Source organism: Salmo salar, chromosome 18, assembly GCF_965601325.2.
Source record: "Salmo salar chromosome 18, fSalSal1, whole genome shotgun sequence".
In the NCBI taxonomy this organism is placed as follows: domain Eukaryota; kingdom Metazoa; phylum Chordata; class Actinopteri; order Salmoniformes; family Salmonidae; genus Salmo; species Salmo salar.
The window spans coordinates 66,443,404-66,462,966 of NC_138308.1; the positions used below are offsets into that span (position 1 = coordinate 66,443,404).

The window sequence follows — 19,563 nt, forward strand, 5'->3', positions numbered from 1 at the left end:
ATATCCCCTCTTCTTAAACAAGTTCAAATCTCACTAACGAGCGATGGGATTGGTCGCCAGTGGTTGCCGACAGTGACGGGTGACATTAGAACAGGCCTGGGCAACTCCAGTCCTCGGGGGCCTGATTGGTGTCACACTTTTGCCCCAGCCCCAGCTAACACACCTGACTCCAATAATCAACTAATCATGATCTTCAGTTAAAAATGCAATTAGTTTAAATCAGGTGTGTTTGCTAGGAATGGGGGAAAAGTGTGACACCAATCAGGCCCCCAAGGACTGGAATTGCCCAGGCCTGCATTAGAGGCTGAATTATGGGGCAAAGTGTGAGCCATTTAGACCATGAGTGTGAGAGGACTGCACATTGGAGGTTGTTTAAACCTGTGAAACCCAACGTTGCAAAAATACAATGTTTCCTGAAATGCATCCCATACAAGTCCAAAACCAAAAATTCACGTCAAACACTACATAGTGCATCTCTTTAGACCCAGATATATCTCTTAGTAGTATTTGTTGTGTGTCAGTATGATTATTTTGACATCAGTAGCCTCTGAAACATTAGAAAACTGTCCACTCGTCTGACACCACACTGGTGCCACTACACAAGCATACACTGAGTGTACAAAACATTAAGGACACCTTCCTAATATTGAGTCCCCCCTTTTGCCCTCAGAACAGCCTCAATTCATCAGGGCATGGACCCTATAAGGTGTCGAAAGCATTCCACAGGGATGCTGGCCCATGTTGACTCCAAGGCTTCCCACAGTAGTGTAAAGTTGGCCCGATGTCCTTTGGGTGGTGGACCATTCTTGATACACACAGGAAATGGTTGAGCATGAAAAACCCAGCAGCATTGCAGTTCCTGACACAAACCGGTCCACCTGGCACCTGACACCATACCCCTTTCAAAGGCACAGAGTGATGGACAAGCAACCAACAAGTGCTCAGCATATGTGAGAACTGACCCCATAGGGCTGACCCCATTTAGTCGATTATTTGATCGATGTGCATTTGGTCGACAATATTTTTTTAGTTGAACAGTGGCAAATATATTATAAATAATTATGGCACGCGAGACACCGATCTGATTCACACTTGTCTGAGTGAACAAATACATTGCGGTGGCTGCAGAGATGGCACACCAGTGTCACCAGTAGGACATTTACCATTAATTACCATCATTTCTAATCTACAATGTTTGTTTGGTTGAGGTAATTTCTGTTAATGCATTCAATATCCATTGAGAATGACAATAGTTCCTCAACGTAGCCTATTTCGAAAACCATTCAACATGAAAGGAGAGAAAAAATGTAATGCTCTGATCCGGTGGAAACATCATAAAAAAGGCCTACCTGATTACTTCTTATACAGCTGTGTCTGTCTGTCCGGAGCTCACTGGCACGGGAAACTCTGAGGGCCCAGACTATTTTACACAATGTTGCAAGTTTGCTAGCATGAGCTTGGCCGTACCAAGTTAACAATTGATACAATGGTTCAAGATTCATGCAGACAGACCATGCATAGCCAATGTGATTTATAGGATATTTTTATCAGGATATTTTTTACACCTGCAGGCTGCAAAGTTTTTATTTGGTGGCTTTATGTAAGCTAGTTTTACATATTGGCAATAGAAGTTACTTTTAGATTTGTATCATTTTAATTTAGATATCATTTTTATTAACCACATGACAATGACTTTGAGATATGAAGACTTTATTATAACTGAAATGAAACTGTTCCACAAAAAATGTGCATATGAAAATCATAACTGGCAAGCAGATCAGTAGAACTGGTACAATAACTTGGCACTCCAAATGGAAAAGGTTGCCGACTGTTGGCATATTACTGGCAACTCGGGAAGAGTTTTTTTTCTTCTGGTTAGGCTATATTGATCTCTGGCTCCATCTTTAGTAATTTGTGTGACTTCATATTTAATTACAGTGTTAACTTCTCTAGGAAAGGGGGGAAGTATTGAGTAGCTTGGATGAAAAACATGCCCAAAGTAAAATGCCTGCTACTCAGGCCCAAAAGCTAGAATATGCATATAATGAGTAGATTTGGATAGAAAACACTGAAGTTTCTAAAACTGTTTGAATGATGTCTGTGAGTATAACAGAACTCATATGGCAGGCAAAAACCTGAGAAAAAATTCAACCAGGAAGTGGGAAATCTGAGGTTTGTAGTTTTTCAAGTGATTGCCTATCCAATATACAGTGTCTGTGGGGTCATATTGCACTTTCTAAGGCTTCCACTAGATGTCAACAGTCTTTAGAACGTTGCTTCAGGCTTCTACTGTGAATGGGGAGAGAATAAGAGCTGATTCAGTCATGTGTCTGGAAAATTGGCATGAGCTCAATCATGCGCATGGCCATGAGAGCGAGCTGCCTTTCCTTTCAATTCTAAAGACAAAGGAAGTGTCCGGTTGGAATATTATTGAATATTTATGTTAAAAACATCCTAAAGATTGATTCTATACATCGTTTGACATGTTTCTACGAACTGTAATGTAACTATTTTGACTTTTTGTCAGGACTAAACTCGCGCACTTAGTGAATTTGGAGTGCTGGACTAAACGCGCGAACAAAATGGAGGTATTTGGACATAAAGATGAACTGTATCGAACAAAACAAACATTTATTGTGGAACTGGGATTCCTGGGAGTGCATTCTGATGAAGATAATCAAAGGTAAGTGAATATTTATAATGCTATTTCTGACTTCTGTTGACTCCAAAATGGTGGGTATCTGTATGGCTTGTTTTGATGTCTGAGCGCTGTACTCAGATTATTGCAAAGTTTGCTTTCGCCGTAAAGCTTTTTTGAAATCTGACATGGCGGTTGCATTAAGGAGAAGTAATTCTATAATTCTGTGCATAACACTTGTATCTTTTATCAAAGTTTATGATGAGTATTTCTGTAAATTGATGTGCTCATTCACTGGAGTTTTGGAGGCAAAACATTTCTGAACATTACATGCCAATGTAAAATGGGTTTTTTGGATATAAATATGAACTTTATCGAGCAAAACATACATGTATTGTGTAACATGAAGTCCTATGAGTGCCATCTGATGAAGATCATCAAAGGTTATTGATTAATTTTAGCTGTATTTCTGGTTTTTGTGATGCCTCTCCATGCTTGGAAAATGGCTGTGTGGTTTTTCTTGTCTAGGTGCTGTTCTAACATAATCTAATGCTATGCTTTCGCCGTAAAGCTTTTTGAAATCGGACACTGTGGTTGGATTAACGAGAAGATTATCTTTAAAATGGTGTATAATACTTGTATGTGTGAGAAATTTGAATTATGAGATTTTTGTTGTTCTGAATTTGGCGCTCTGCTATTTCACTGGCTGTCGCTAGCGTCCCACATTTCCCAGAGAGGTTAAAGCATCAGACACGCTCAGTAGCCTACATATGGTTGATTTTGTTCAAACATTTTCAAAAATACACGTTTAAAAATTTCGACCAATCGATTGCTCAAAAGAACAGATGACTGGGTCAACCAAGATTTGTTTTGGTCGGGGACAGCCCTAATCCCTCACATACACACTCAAATACACGCTCAGATACACAGATAAAAAGGTACACACACAAAGATGCACACACACACACAGTGTACAGATACAGGCACACGCACATGTAATAAACATGTTAAAATACACATATGCATTTACAAATGTATGCCCTAGAGCACTAGCAGAGCTAAAAACATAAATATCCATTACTTTTGTCCTTTTCTAGTCAACAAGCTTTAGTGGACCATGCAATTTTTATGAAGCTCAGAAACCATTGTGTTGTTGTCCATTAAAATCAAAGACAGACATACCCTCATACAGTATGATCTTTGTTGTGATCCTTCATGTTGACAGCAAACTATTCCCCTGAGTTTCACTAGCAGTGATGGTAAGTGATGTTCAGAGTTACTGGAGCTGCGGCTTGAAGAACAAGTAGATGAGGAGGGACAGCCACAATAGGAAATACCAACAATAGCAATGTACCTTTTAGCAAAATTGAGTGGGCCCCTATCAGGAATTCACACTAGCCCTCAGACAAACTGAATACAAAACATCTGGAGAGCTAGGATTTCCCCTGCTGCCGCCTCCACCACCACAGCGACATGAAGTGCAGGAATTGATACTGGTAAAAGAGAAGAATTACCTGCAAATAGAAATCAGTATTTTCCGTGCTTCATAGAAAATTTAATTGCATATTCAATGTAATAAAATTGAAATGTGGGCTCAGAAAGAAGGGGACATTGCTGACACTTCCACTAAAATAAGCCAGGGCGCCGTTGACCAATCAAGCCGCATTATGGTGACTTTGTGACTTCATCTTCCCCATTCTCTCTTTCACCGTGTTATCATGAGAAATGTTACCAATGCATCTGGGCTGCTCCTGAGTCAATCCTGACTATTTACATTCATACCCAGCCAATGGCCACAATGGCAGATGTAGCGAGGAGAAGAGGGATAGAAATAAAGACAGAAAGAAAGAAAACAGAACAGAAGGAGAGAGACAAGCACAGAAAGAGAATGGAAAGAGAGCAGAAGATTGACAAAGAGAGAGAGATTGATCAAGGCCTCCTTTTCTAGGGGTATTTTCACACCTGGTCCTATTCAGACAATTTTAGTGAACTCAGTGTGGTTTGCAAATTATTTTGTGCAGTGTGAACACTCAGTTCCCTCAAAAGAGCCCCTGAAGTGGTCCGGTTCCCTTTCCTAGGACAATGTTAATGCAAAGCTCCCCAGGTTCACTTGTCATAATCCCGTACCACACACTAAACTACTGCAACACCATTTCCCCTGCCATAAACCCTCACATTGCTACCACAAAAGAGAGAAGATGATTAAGTATAGGTTTGCGGAAAATAATGTCTGCTGTTTTTTGACTAGTGACTGTCAAGGACACACAGAAATTCCAAAATGTGTGGTTTTTAGTTCAGATTATGCGTTTGCATTATGTGATCTGTAGGCTAAAATAGCTTCATAAGCTGTTTATTAATTGTGGGGTTTGAATAGTGTAAAAAGATAATATATTTGGTGAGAATCACAACATAGGGTACAAAATCTATTCTAGCTCTTAAAGGGGCAGTAGCCTACCTTGGGTGTACAATTTTCAATTAGAGCATTATTTAATCTGCAGTTATTATATTGCTATTTATTGGTAATAGTATATTTTGATTACAATTATTATGTCTCATATTTTAACTAAATGCAATCTATTACCTTCCAAAATGTAAGTAGGTATATCTAGCTGTCCGATAACACATTCTGATTGAATGGCTTGTCCTGCACTTTGTAAAAACCCAGAGTGCATATTGGAAAACGATCTTGGTTCCGTTCTAAACATGTGAAAGCAAAGAGAACTCGGTCCACAAAACAGGTGAAGTGAACTGGCAAAAGAGTTGAGTCCTCATTCAAAGGCAAGAGCAGTGTGACTATAAAGAGAACTGAGTTCTTTTGCTTTTACCCCAGAGTTCACTTTAAAGAGGACGGAGATCGGTTCTTTTAAAGATAACTATATGTGAAAACACCCTAAAGGCGATTAATTTCTACTCTTTTGAAAAAAGTCTTGCCTTCGACTTCGCAATATTTTTCCAGGTCAGGTAGCCAGTGCAGCCCATTCAAAGCCATTGAAATACATGAGGTATAATACCACTTAAGTCACATCTTATTTAGTGTAATGTACAGGGTCACCCAACCAGTAGTCAAACAATTAGTCAGACAGAATCCAACACATTCAGTATTGAGTAGGGACTAGTGTTCCCCTCTCGCGCATTCTCACTTTCTCTCCCTCCTTACTTCCTTCTGCATCTGTTCTCCATACATGCCTAGCTGTCAGGTAACCCTAATCTGCAGATTAGTCACTGGCCTAAAACTAATGTATTCAAATCACCCCACTCAAATTATTCAGGAATTTGCTGGCCAGTGCAATTTCACAAGTATTTTATCTCTCACTCTCTCTCTTTCGCCATCTCTCCCAATATCCCCCCTTTCAATCTCATTGTAAAGCACATACACAAAATGCCTGGTGTGGTGTTGCCGCCCATAACAAAGTAAATTAAGCCATCCGAGACAAATGTGATCAAATTAGCATCAGTCGACACGGCAGTAAACACACAGCACCACAGGCAACCTCCTGTACTAAACACAAAGCAGTGATGAACCAACCAGCTGATCTCATTCTGTACCATCTTCATCTTCTCACACCACCAGTTATTTTCCCTGTGCTGTGCATATACTTAATGATTCACAGGCAAACAGATGCTGCTTCGTTAATGTTATGTTAGTTGCATGATGATTTCCTTTTAGTGGCTATACTCTACAAAGAATGTAATCCATTCATATGTTGATCAACCGATTCATGCCAAATGTTTTACATGTAGGTTATACGTATAGGCTAAATGGCTACAATTCACAAACTCCCATATGGGTGAACACATACCGAATACAAAACATTTAATGCCTGCTTCGTTATTTCTTTACAGTGTACAGTAACTTGGATGATCCACATGGGATTCAAATATAGAAGATAAACAAAACAGTTCTACAATTATTAGTCAAGCAATTTGCATCATATAACGGCTATGATACCAACAGTGGCCAATGTTTTCTCTCCGGTCCAGCCTCGAGTCAGTCATTCGACCCGTTTCAGCATCCACGGGGGAGTCAACCTGACCAAACATGATAAACCTCGAACAGTACCTCTTATCAAGTAATTACCTTATTGAGTGCAACTGGTGACTGCCTCCCTCAACCTGTTTGACACAGATAGAATCAGAACCAACAAAATGGAAGGTTACAGAAACATACTGAAGTTTACAGTGTGGGGGAAACATACAGTGGGTAGATGATTTGCCACGGTTCATATAGATATAGGCTGCAGACTATTTACAAACATGCTAGGTTAGTAGACGGCAATAATAAAGATTCACAGAGGGGGCAGCAAAACAGATTAGGACAATTGTGGCACCTCAAAGGTGTTTAGGTAACTACAATAGCTTCCGTTTTTAAACAAATTAGCCTCCAGGCAAATGGAAGTTTTTCCATATTGGTTTTGTGATCTTGGTGGACCGACAGTGCAAAAGGCCTGTTACATCATGTGTGTTTGGCTGGCGAACACATACGTAATGACCCCTATTTGCATGCTGATATTATTTGTTTGAGATGCTGTGGCGAGAAGGGAACATGGGGTCCTATGTAAATAAGGTAAGCTGGGGCTTGACAAGTTGGAGGAGGGGATGGGAAGGGAAGGAAGGGGGAGGATAGGATCAACACTGTGCAAGGGGAATGAGGTGAGGGAGGAGAGGGCGGTGAGGGCAATGGGGCAATGTCCAGTCATGCTCGCTGAACTAGCCCTAGCCTGAGGTGAGGCAGCCTCAGCTGACCCACTGTACTGAGATTTATACATGCCCTGAGGCAGAGGGATAGGATTGCAACCTGCCTCAGTTCTCGATTGTTTAGAAAAGATAAGACAAGGATCAACCTGGACAGGGGATAATATTATTTCAAATGCCCCACTTAAAAAAGGCATGATGAGTTACTTTAAGAGTAAACATTGTGTCTTTGGATAGAACAGGTGAGCTATTGAAGGAATTATCTTTAATATCTTAGCTTAGCCAATAATTTAGTAACACTTTATTTGGACAGTCCATCTGTAGATGCTCTAAGGCAGGGGTCTCCAACCTTTTGTAACATGAGAGCTACTTTAAAAAAATGTAACATGTCGCGAGCTACTCATTTTTTCGAGCTTTCAAATAGGCATATCTTTCTCTTCTCCTCACCCCTGCAACTCTTCCCCGGGTCCTTCGTGTACAAGAAAAGGTAGTGCACTAGGTTTTCTGTCAATATTTCTGGTAAAATAATGGTTAATAAACAACTCTAAGAGGGGCCCTATCAAATCTAATTACCTTTTATATTTTCCCAAATTATGTTTTCTCATTTTTGTTTTCCTGGTTAAAAAGTCTAAAAATTACAATTGTTCTGGTTTTGTACACCAGCTTCCAACAGCTGAAAATAACATATTTTTGGTTATTGAAAAGATATCTCATAACAGTTTAGATGGTATAATGATTCTCTAAATTGTACATTGCTTGTTTTGTCACATAAACCTAAACTGAACTATTTGAATTTTAGCAACCATAAAATGGCAGAGCGATTTCTGCATATTGCACCTTTAAATGTGCATCTAGGGATGCTGCTACTGCTCATTTCATAGACAAGTTTGCAAATAAATTATAGATACAAATGAAATACTTACTCATGATATGCTTCTGCCAGGTAAGCCTACTTTGCAGTTAACATTTAATTGAGAAGGTTTTGGGGAAAGTATTTCAATCAACCCACAAGACGGTTATCACATCAACTGGCTACACCCGGAGTGATAGACAAACGAACGCACCACACAGATAGACAGATGCAAAAATGCTGGAAATAATTGGCAGATATTGTGTTAGGTTAGCCAATAGTGGCTAACCAGCGGTATGATAATGTCAATGTTGCATTGATAAGGTGGTAGCTGGGAGCTTGCGGTGTCTGAAAGAGATTTGTTTATGACAGTTTGTGGTGGAACAAGTGAAAATTGCATATACTTTCAGAATTGTTTGGCAAGCTACTCATAGGTGGACTGCGAGCTACTGGTAGCTCGTGATCGACCTGTTGGAAATGCCTGCTCTACAGACTATCAGTAACATTTCAGCTAACTATCTACTAACTCTAACCCTAGACCTAACCCTAATCTTAACCCTTATTGTATCCTTAACTTAACCCTTAAACTAACCCTAGGCCTAATCTTTACCCTAACCCTAACCCCTTATTCTAAGCTTAACCCTAACATTAGCAAGCAAATGCTGATCAACAGATAGTTTGTTGATAGTATGACCATCTGTAGAGCATCTACAAATGGAAAATCCGGACAATTCCAAATAAAGTTTGACAAATAATTTTGCTTTAGGCATTTGGTATTTGAGAGTATGACGATTATCAACTAAAACACTCTTTAACACAGGGATTTAGCTACGGAAACATGACAACTGAGAACAATGTCACAGTAGGGATACAATGGAAGAAAGAGAGAGAGACAAAAAAGACAGGCTTGAATCCAATCTGTGTGGAGTTCCAGGAAGGACTGACATGTCAGGTACATCACCCTACTGTTCTAACTCAATGGCTGCTCAGTGACACGCTGGATTCTCACTCTGTGCTCCCCTGACTTAATGACTGCTTAAATAAATGTCTGATGACAACCTGCTAAACTTCACTGGTTGCCTGGTTACCTGCTTGGAGCCCAAGCCGGCTGCTGCATGTGCGGTGGTTATTGTTATATTAGGTAGGCAAAGGATTTTATTTTATTAATTTTTTTGTTTCACCTTTATTTAACCAGGTAGGCTAGTTGAGAACAAGTTCTCATTTGCAACTGCGACCTGGCCAAGATAAAGCATAGCAATTTGACACATACAACAACACAGAGTTACACATGGAATAAACAAAACATACAGTCAATAATACAGTAGAACAAAAGAAAACAAAAAGTCTATATACAGTGAGTGCAAATGAGGTAAGTTAAGGCAATAAATAGGCCATGGTGGCGAAGTAATTACAATATAGTAATTAAACACTGGAATGGTAGATGTGCAGAAGATGAATGTGCAAGTAGAGATACTGGGGTGCAAGGGACCAAGGTAAATAAATAAATACAGTATGGGGATGAGGTAGGTAGATAGATGGGCTGTTTACAGATGGGCTATGTACAGGTGCAGTGATCTGTGAGCTGCTCTGACAGCTGGTGCTTAAAGCTAGTGAGGGAGATATGAGTCTCCAGCTTCAGAGATTTTTGCAGTTCGTTCCAGTTATTGGCAGCAGAGAACTGGAAGGAAAGACGATCAAAGGAGGAATTGGCTTTGGGGGTGACCAGTGAGATATACCTGCTGGAGCGCGTGCGAGTGGGTGCTGCTATGGTGACCAGTGAGCTGAGATAAGGCGGGGCTTCACCTAGCAGAGACTTGTAGATAACCTGTAGCCAGTGGGTTTGGCGACGAGTATGAAGCGAGGGCCAACCAATGAAACCGTACAGGTCACAATGGTGGTTAGTGTATGGGGCTTTGGTGACAAAACGAATGGCACTGTGATAGACTGCATCCAGTTTGTTGAGTAGAGTGTTGAAGGCTATTTTATAGATGACATCACCGAAGTCAAGGATCGGTAGGATGGTCAGTTTTACGAGGGTATGTTTGGCAGCATCAGTGAAGGATGCTTTGTTGCGATATAAGAAGCCAATTCTAGATTTCATTTTGGATTGGAGATGCTTAATGTGAGTCTGGAAGGAGAGTTTACAGTCTAACCAGACACCCAGGTATTTGTAGTTGTCTACGTATTCTAAGTCAGAGCAGGTGCGGGCAGTGATCGATTGAATAGCATGCAATTAGTTTTACTTGCGTATAAGAGCAGTTGGAGGCCACGGAAGGAGAGTTGTATGGCATTGTATGTCATTGAAGCTCGTCTGGAGTATACAGTATACATTCTGAAGTATACAGAATGGTGTCGTCTGCGTAGAGGTGGATCAGAGAATCACCAGCAGCAAGAGCAACATCATTGATATATACAGAGAAGAGAGTCGGCCGAGAGTCGGCCCAAGAATTGAACCCTGCGGCACACCTTTAGAGACTGCCAGAGGTCCGGACAACAGGCCCTCCGATTTGACACACTGAACTCTATCAGAGAAGTAGTTGGTAAACCAGGCGAGGCAATCATTTGAGAAACCAAGGCTGTCGAGTCTGCCAATAAGAATGTGGAGATTGACAGAGTCGAAAGCCTTGGCCAGGTTGATGAATACGGCTGCACAGTAATGTCTCTCATCGATGACGGTTATGATGTCGTTTAGGACCTTGAGCGTGGCTGAGGTGCACCCATGACCAGCTCGGAAACCAGATTGCATAGCGGAGAAGGTACGGTGGGATTCGAAATGGTCGGTAATCTGTTTGTTAACTTGGCTTTCGAAGACCTTAGAAAGACAGGGTAGGATAGATATAGGTCTGTAGCAGTTTGGGTCTACAGTGTCACACCCTTTGAAGATGGGGATAACCGCGGCAGCTTTCCAATCTTTGGGAATCTCAGACGATACGAAAGAGAGGTTGAACAGGCTAGTAATAGGGGTTGCAACAATTTCGGCAGATCATTTTAGAAAGAGAGGGTCCAGATTGTCTAGCCCGGCTGATTTGTATGGGTCCAGATTTTGCAGCTCTTTCAGAACATCAGCTATCTGGATTTGGGTGAAGGAGAAATGGTGGGGACTTTGGCGGGTTGCTGTGGAGGGTGCCAGGCAGTTGACCGGGGTAGGGGTAGCCAGGTGGAAAGCATGGCCAGCCGTAGAGAAATGCTTATTGAAATTCTCAATTATAGTGGATTTATCGGTGGTAACAGTGTTTCCTAGCCTCAGAGTGTCCCAGAACTTTTTTGAGTTAGTACTACAGGATGCAAATTTCTGTTTGAATAAGCTAGCCTTAGCTTTTCTAACTGCCTGTGTATATTTGTTCCTAACTTCCCTGAAAAGTTGCATATCACGGGGGCTATTCGATGCTAATGCAGAACTCCACAGGATGTTTTTGTGCTGGTCACGGGCAGACAGGTCTGGAGTGAACCAAGGACTATATCTATTCCTAGTTCCACATTTTTGGAGTGGGGCATGCTTATTTAAGATGATGAGGTGGAAGGAGACCTAAAAGGAACCTGATATCGCAGTAGAGACTCATAGTCAATAGGATAGTTTAGCTGCCCCCCCCCCAACTCTCCTGTGGAAAAGTAGAGACCACTCTGTATACCGCAAACAGGGCTCTCTTTCTTGTGTCTGTCTCTATTTCTAGGAGGAGAGTGAGCGAAGGAGGGTGTGAGAAGTGGAGAAAGCGAGTGAGATCCATAAAGAGGAGAAAGTAAAGAGGGAAAGATGGAGAGAGAGAGAGAGAGAGAGAGAGAGAGAGAGAGAGAGAGAGAGAGAGAGAGAGAGAGACAGTCGGTGTATGTGTATGAGTGAGAGAGATTTGCTAATCCCATCAAAAGGTTTCAACCTCATTGAGCCTTAAATATCATAGATTGCAATGCATTTTGGATTTCCTGCCACTGTTAATTCAATAACAAAGGTTAAATCTGATATGTTTTGAATAGCAATTTCCATATCTAATGTGATCAATTTGACATTGCGGATTACCCTGTCTCCAGCAGTCGCAATACAATGTGATCTACTGTGCAATTCTCTACAATCTGACATGAAACCTTATCCCTAATCCAACCTCCCACCGGCTCTGCATGCAAAACCATAGCAACAACGGAGTCGGACAAGAAGCCATGTTTAATTCGATAGAAATATAATCTATTCATTCTATTTCTATGTATAATTCCATCCCCAGCACCTCAGAATCCTTATGCGTTTCATTACACATGAAATCTCAACCAAACGGGGGTGCTTACCAGCGTGTTTTAGCTGTGGTGGCCGAAAAAGGAAGAGCATGACTAACACTCTGCTCTCTATTAAAGACATGGTCACTTGATACCATAATTGGGGCACATCTATACGTAAAGGGCATTTCCCAGCAATTAAATTAACCTCAGGAGACTTTAAGTGCAGCCGTTCAATCGAAGTATCAACAGGGAATGTTTGACAAGGCTTGTATGGGAATGTAATAACACGTTATAGAATGTTATGTACTGTATCTCTGATGCCTAATGGGTACATGGGGCTACAGTTGCCGCTGCTTCTGACAATATTCATTAAACCATAGAGGGCAACACTTCTACATTAGCCAGTGGGACTTACATTTACAGGAACCGTTGAGGAGAATCGAGAAAAAGTAGCTCTGCATGTTTAAAAAGAGGTAATTGCACATTATGGTGGCGGGGACAGCCTTTGCAAACCCTCAACACTCAATGCTCGACACCCCTGTGTGTTTCGGGTCTGTGTCTGAATCTTCGAATGAATTGACTTGTCTATTAAAAAAACCCACTGTAGTGAGCATTCACATAAAAAAGTAAATAAATAATTATAGAAAAGTGCAGCAGCACAGCTAGCGACATACACAATACATGGCTCTGCCGCAGCGAATAGAGTGGCCTGTTAATTATGGATGGGACATTCGTAAGCAACAGCAGTCCTCACACAAAACACTGAATACAGCGCATTAGAAGCTGTTAGAGACAGTAGAGGAAAAAGAGAGGCATGGATGGACGGATGGATGGAGAGGGAGAGTGATAAATTAAAGAGGAAATAGCAGGAGGGGAAGGGATATAGAGTAGAGTAAGGGAGAGAAGATTAATTAAGAAAGAGACACTGCAAGAAAAAAGACAGGCGAGGAAAAGAGCAAAAAGAAATTGAGGGCAATGATTTTGAGGAGAGGGGCAGAAATTGGTGTGGTGGTGAGAGATAGAGGAGAGTGAAAGATAGGGTGGGAGAGGAGGCGGCTTTGAGGAAAGGGAAAGATGCAGAGGCGGATACTGCCAGAGAGAGAGAGAGAGAGAGAGAGAGAGAGAGAGAGAGAGAGAGAGAGAGAGAGAGAGAGAGAAGAACAAGGGGGAAAACAAGATGAGGGGGAGAACAAGAAAGAGAGAGAGAAATCAGTCCAATCAGAACAGCACTCAGGAATGCAAGAGGAGTTTGCTGCTTACAACACATAAGAGAACAATCAATAATGCATTAGATTGCCATAGAAAACATATGAAACAATAGGGTAAGTGTTATTTTCCTGGTAAATGCAGATGAAAAGGAACCGACTTCATAATGTATTAACCTTGCTTCCCACCACCTGGCTTTTTCATAGATTTTTTTTTTTTTAAGAACCATAATGATATGAATTGATTAATTCACAGTTCCCTAGAATATGAATGTCCCTGTCATGCGTGCAGCCATGAATGATGGCACAAAGAGTCGATGAGAGGAGCGAGGAAGATAGGAAACAGAGGAAGGGATGGCCGGAGGGAGAATGCGTAAGAGATGGGTGTCATAAGGAAATAAAGAGGGTATAGTGAGACGAAGGAGAGAGAGAGAAAGAGGGAAGAGAGAGAAATGGATGGATGAAGAGATAAATGAGAGTAGCCTACAGAAAGGATGGAGAGAGCGAAAGACAGAACATGTCTGAGACAGAACATGAGACAGAAAGAGAGAGAAAGAGCAGGAGGGAGAGGTTTAGGTAAGCCTGATTTCACTGCTGGGTCAGTGAACTGATACAGACACATCAGGGCACAGGAATGTTGTGACCTCCTGCCCAGATGTTCCTAGTCAAGCTGAATTCCAGTAAAACACGGCACCCTTTGTTAGCATTCCTTTAGAAGGCCACTCCTGTATTTCATATTCACAATGTCTTCCTTTTTTTCCTTTCTCTTGTTTTTTTCACCCTCTAAAAGGAAGAAAAAGGTTGCCTTGTTAAGAAGAGGGCGGGGAGTTATTGACCTAGCAGAAGGGTATCCTAGCTACCTAGCCACACTGTGATAGAATAACTGCAAACCAGACCCTTATGCAAGCTGTCTACAACACTCAAAACACATACGTGCATAGGTCAGCAAAAGTGACACCCCAGTCAAACTAAACCGCCTCACAATACTAGAGAGAGCAAAAGAGCTGGATATGCTTAGGCGAGTGAAAATGATATCCTGGCATGTCCTCATTTCCTTTTCAATATTACATGGTGAATGGCACTCCAAACCCAAACAGATCAATACAGCTAACTTGACACATATTAGCACCATAAAAGCAACATGACTACTGAGACTAGCCCTGTCAGGAGGCATTACGCAGGAGATAACACTAAGAGAGGGAGAAACATGACACATTTGAAAACAGAAAGAAAAAAAGAAGAAAAAACTATGCATATATATATATATATATATATATATATATATATATATATATATATATATATATATATATATAGAGTCAATGTATTCTTACCTGTTTGTTGTACTTGTTGATGGTTTGACTGCTATACTCAGAGCAGTGGTCAGATCCAAGGGAAATGTTATCTCCGGTGCCAACAAAGGTGTTGGCAGGGGGCAGGTCCTGAACAGCCTGATGCTTTTTCCCGGCCGTGGGTGACTGGGGGTGGAGCTGGACCGTGGGCAGTGGCGAGCTGGACTTGTAGTGCCGGGCCAGATCCGGGCTCCCAGGCCCTCCGTTAACAGACCGGTACCGGCCCATCCCAGGGCTGTCAGACAGCTTCTCGTTGACGCCATCGTAGCGCTGGCCGTTGGGCTTGGAGGCCTCAATGGTGACGATGCTGCTGTACAGTGGCTGTTTGGATTTCTTGTTCTTCTTGTCCTTCTTGGGCTTTTTGCCCTTATCATGCTGCTGAGGGGTGAAGAAGTCCTCGTGGTCCTTCTTGCCTGCCTCATAGCCATTCTTGTTCTTGGGGCAGCAGTAGCGGGCCATGACAACGATGAGGATGATGAGAATGACTGTCATGATGCCCGACACCACCCCGATGACGATGCTCAGCCGCTGCTTACCCAGATCGTAGTTGGGATCACCAGCGATGTTGGTATTGAGCGGCGTACCCAGGCTCTTGGCCACCTGGGCCTCCACGATAGTGGAGTTGGAGAGGGTCTCATTGACATAGACATGCACGAGGGTAGTGGTGCTCTGGGAGGGCTGGCCGCTGTCGTTCACCTGAACCACAAGTCTATGGAGGCCATAGTGTTTCTGCTCCAGCTTCCCCACCAGTGAGATGACCCCGCTGCCCCCGTCAATCTCAAACAGTTTGAAGGGGTTTCCGCCGATGATGCTGTAGTTCAGGTCAGCGTTGATCCCTGTGTCCGTATCAGTGGCCATGACGGTTCGTACTACAGTCCTGATGTTGCTGGAGGGGGGCAGGAGGGTGTAAGAGCTGTTGATGGGGAAGGTGACGGTTGGCGGGTTGTCGTTCTCGTCCATCACGAAAAGTGACACGGTGGCTGTGGCAGATCTGGGCGGGTCTCCACCGTCCACGGCCTTGACCCTAAACGTGTATGAAGTCTTCTGCTCGCGGTCAAATGACATGGTGGAGAAAATGGTTCCTGTGTCATTCTCAATGGAGAAGATATCCTCCTCTTCCTCGATGAAGAGGCTCATTTCAGCATTCTGGCCTTTGTCCGCGTCAATGACGGTCACCATGCCAACAGGGCTGTTGGGTGTTAGATTCTCTTTGACGTAGAAGGTGAACACGTCCTGCATGAACTTTGGCTCATTGTCGTTCTTATCTGCCACCAGGACCACCACAGTGGCTGACCCCTGGAGTATGGGCATGCCCTTATCTTTAGCTATCACTTTGAACTCATACCTCTCTGTTTGCTCCCTGTCCAGAATGGTGTTTACTCTGATGTCACCACTGTCTGCATCAATGGAGAATATCCCATTTACAGAGGAGACGAGCGAGTAGGCGATTTCCGCATTCTTGCCACTGTCAGCATCGATTGCCTGCACTGTGGTCACCCTCTCACCTGGGGCATTGTTTTCCGGAAAGGACACCTCCACCACGTTCTGGCTAAAGATGGGTGGGTTGTCGTTGAAGTCTCCCACCTTCACGATAAGCGAGTTATTACTGGCCAGGCTAGGGCTTCCTGAGTCCACAGCCACGATGACCACGATGTACTCCTGTGTGGCCTCATAGTCCAGCGGTGCTGATGTATGGAGAAAGTATTTCTTCTTATTCATCTCACCCTCAATCTCACTGGCCGGTTTGAGCTGGAAGGGCACATCCCCCACCACAGTGCAGGTCACGATGCCGTTCTCGCCCTGATCGCGGTCTGACACCTGGACTAAGGCTATAGGCGTGTCCACCACTACGTCCTCTGCCACATTGGCCACTCCATCTTTCAGAAAAATGCGTCCGATCTTACGAATCTCGATAGCAGGCACGTTATCATTCTCATCTTTGATGTTGAGGACCACGGTGGCCTTGTCCATTTTGGGTGGCTGACCTCGATCCCTTGCCATTACCGTGAAGCGCAGCTGGCTCACCTCCTCGCGGTCAATACGATGGAGCACGCTAAGCCACCCCGAGCTCTCGTCCAGCCTCAGCAGCCTACGCACTGACTCTGTGGCCGCACCAAATACGTACTCAATCTGACCATTCACCCCAACGTCTGCGTCAGCTGCTTTCAGCTGCAGGATGGGGGCACCAGGGGAGCTGTTCTCTGGCAGGTCAGCCTCATACACTGCCTTCTCAAAGCGGGGGCTGTTGTCATTCACATCAGTGATCATCACCCGCAGGATGGCCTGGGAGGAGCGTGGGGGGTCGCCCCCATCCCTAACACGCAGGGTGAGCTCATAAGAGTCCCTCTGCTCCCTGTCCAGCGCTCCTTTAATGATGAGCTGCGGCTGTTTTTCCCCATCAGTTGTGTCAGCAACTTGCAGTTCAAAGACGCTGCTCCCGGCTGCCCCCTCATCAAATCTCCTGCTGTCCACTCCGCGTCCCCCTGAGTTCGAACCCAGGCGCCTGGAGCTCTCCCCGCTGTCCTGAATAAGCTCATATCTCTCAATTCCGTTCCTGCCAAAATCTCTGTCGGTGGCAGTGGACAGGAGATAGAGAGTGCCAATCGGTCTATTCTCCTCCACTGACAGTGTCAGAACAGGAGAGGGGAAAGACGGGGTGTTGTCATTTATGTCTAAAATAATGACTTTCCCCTCGAACAGGTCAACCCAGCTCTGAGCTGGTCCAATTACTGACACTTCAAAATCTATGAAACATTCGTTTTCATCAAATATCATTTGGCACTGCTGTAATTTTTCACGGTCTATCCGCCGTTCATTAGTGGTCAGCTCGCCTGTTATATTATCTATTTTGAAAAAATCAGAGCCGGACTCGAGGGTAAACGTCACCTCACCAGACCCGGCGACGATTCCGAGATCTTTGGCTACATTCCCTACCCTGACATCGGCGGGTCCCTCCTCAGCCAAGCGATATCGCAATACTTGCTTGGCATCGGGCTGATTCAGCAGCTGCAGGATAAGTATACTGTAGCATATATAGTCCACTGCGCCAGTAGTCCTCATTGTTCCCCGCAATGTCTTAACTGGATTTTAAAGCCTTGAATCGAATGAGGATGACGTTTACTTGCTGCTATTGTTTTTGGAAAACATAATTTTCCTTCTCGGTTAATTTGAAGTCCTTCGTTTCAGGATGTGTAAGACTTCATATCCGGACGCACTCCAACACCGCTTCAACTGCAGTGAATAAGAGCAAGTGCACCGGCTATACTTTTCTTCATTTATTTTTTTTGGTGGTGGGGGGGGGGGGGATTATCCTCACCCCTTTTTTCCAGTAACGAATAAATGTTTCTTTAACAGTCCGTTCAGGCTGGTTATATCCTATGTCATGAATTCATAAGGATTCAGAATATTTTATCATGCCTGTAAAGAGAAAATGTCCAAAATGTTATCTTATTTTATTTTAATGTTGAATCAGTCCGAGTTTATTCAGTGAGACAAAAAATAAAATCTCCCAGATTGATATAGAAGCGATGTAAATGGTCAAGATTCCTTCGAAGATATTTCCAACACAGATTAGTGGCAATGAAATGCCCGCACAGATTCCCAAATTGTAATGATACAGTTGGCTACTTTACAGAGCCACTCGTCTTCTTACCTTGAAGCAGCGTATAAGAAACACATGTGTCCAGTAGCCTATCCAAGCAGCATCCGTGCACTCTGATTTCTTCTCTACATTCACTCACTTATAACAAGCAGCCCGTAAGTAGTTAGCGTTAGTTCTCACAGTTCTCACAGTCGCAAGCAATACGGATAGAATAAAAAAAAACTGATAGTGAGGGAATATTAAAAATGAAACAAACAAGGACAATTGTAATTCCCGATGTAGATATTGGAAAATGTCGGTGAATTTTACGGGAGAATCCTTCTTTTCCGCATTCTCAATCCAAGCGCCCACTCGCCACATGCATGAACGCAGCGTGCGTTTGCAGCACCTATCTGCTGGACTGTGAGAGCGATTCACAATTGTGTCTCGCGCGCTCTCTCCACCTCTCCAGTTTCGTTCCCCAGCGCACGTAACTAGGGCTGAACTTGTTTGGTAGGTTTCTAGAGGGTAGGCGACGAAGTAGCCTATTTGTTAAAAGGAGAGGGAGAGAGAGAGAGAGAGAGAGAGAGAGAGACGAGGGTCCTTTTTTTCTTGTTAATAAGGGGATGATTTAACCAAATGTGACTCAGTACCACATGAAGAAAATGCAATTGCAATGCATCACACACTACCCTTTCGAATGGTTTTAGTCAGGGTGCCGAGCGGGGGTATAGTGAGATGGCTTAGAAAAGATACACTCTACCGTGAACCATTTTACGAGGATGCCACTTCATTAATTCAATGTGTAAATTGCGTTATGGTTTAGCCTATAATGTGCCAATAGAAAAGATTGGACTGCCGCATTTTACATGGTGGTGTTTTGTTTATTACACAGTCATAAGATGTTTGTAGCCAGCAGACCGTGCTATGAAGACGGTTCTATGCAGCCCATAATATATATTTCTCACAAAAGTTGAGACAGTTACCGCTCATTTTCGAGTGATGGCTTGACTATTCCAACACGCCGGTTCCATTTTCGTTTG

The 19,563-nt window shown here is 43.2% G+C and overlaps 1 protein-coding gene across 4 annotated transcripts in view; it reads right to left on the reverse strand.

The window, feature by feature from the left end:
* Nucleotides 1-19,025, reverse strand: part of LOC106577482 (protocadherin-7) — a 223,658-nt gene extending 204,633 nt beyond the window's left edge. For all 4 annotated transcript variants that reach the window (XM_014155498.3, XM_014155496.3, XM_014155502.3 and 1 more), the window contains exon 1: nucleotides 14,923-19,025. In XM_014155498.3, the coding sequence (XP_014010973.1) occupies nucleotides 14,923-18,000 (3,078 nt within the window). In that variant the 5' untranslated portion in view covers nucleotides 18,001-19,025. The remainder of the gene's footprint in view (nucleotides 1-14,922) is intronic.
* Between the last annotated feature and the right edge of the window lie 538 nt (nucleotides 19,026-19,563).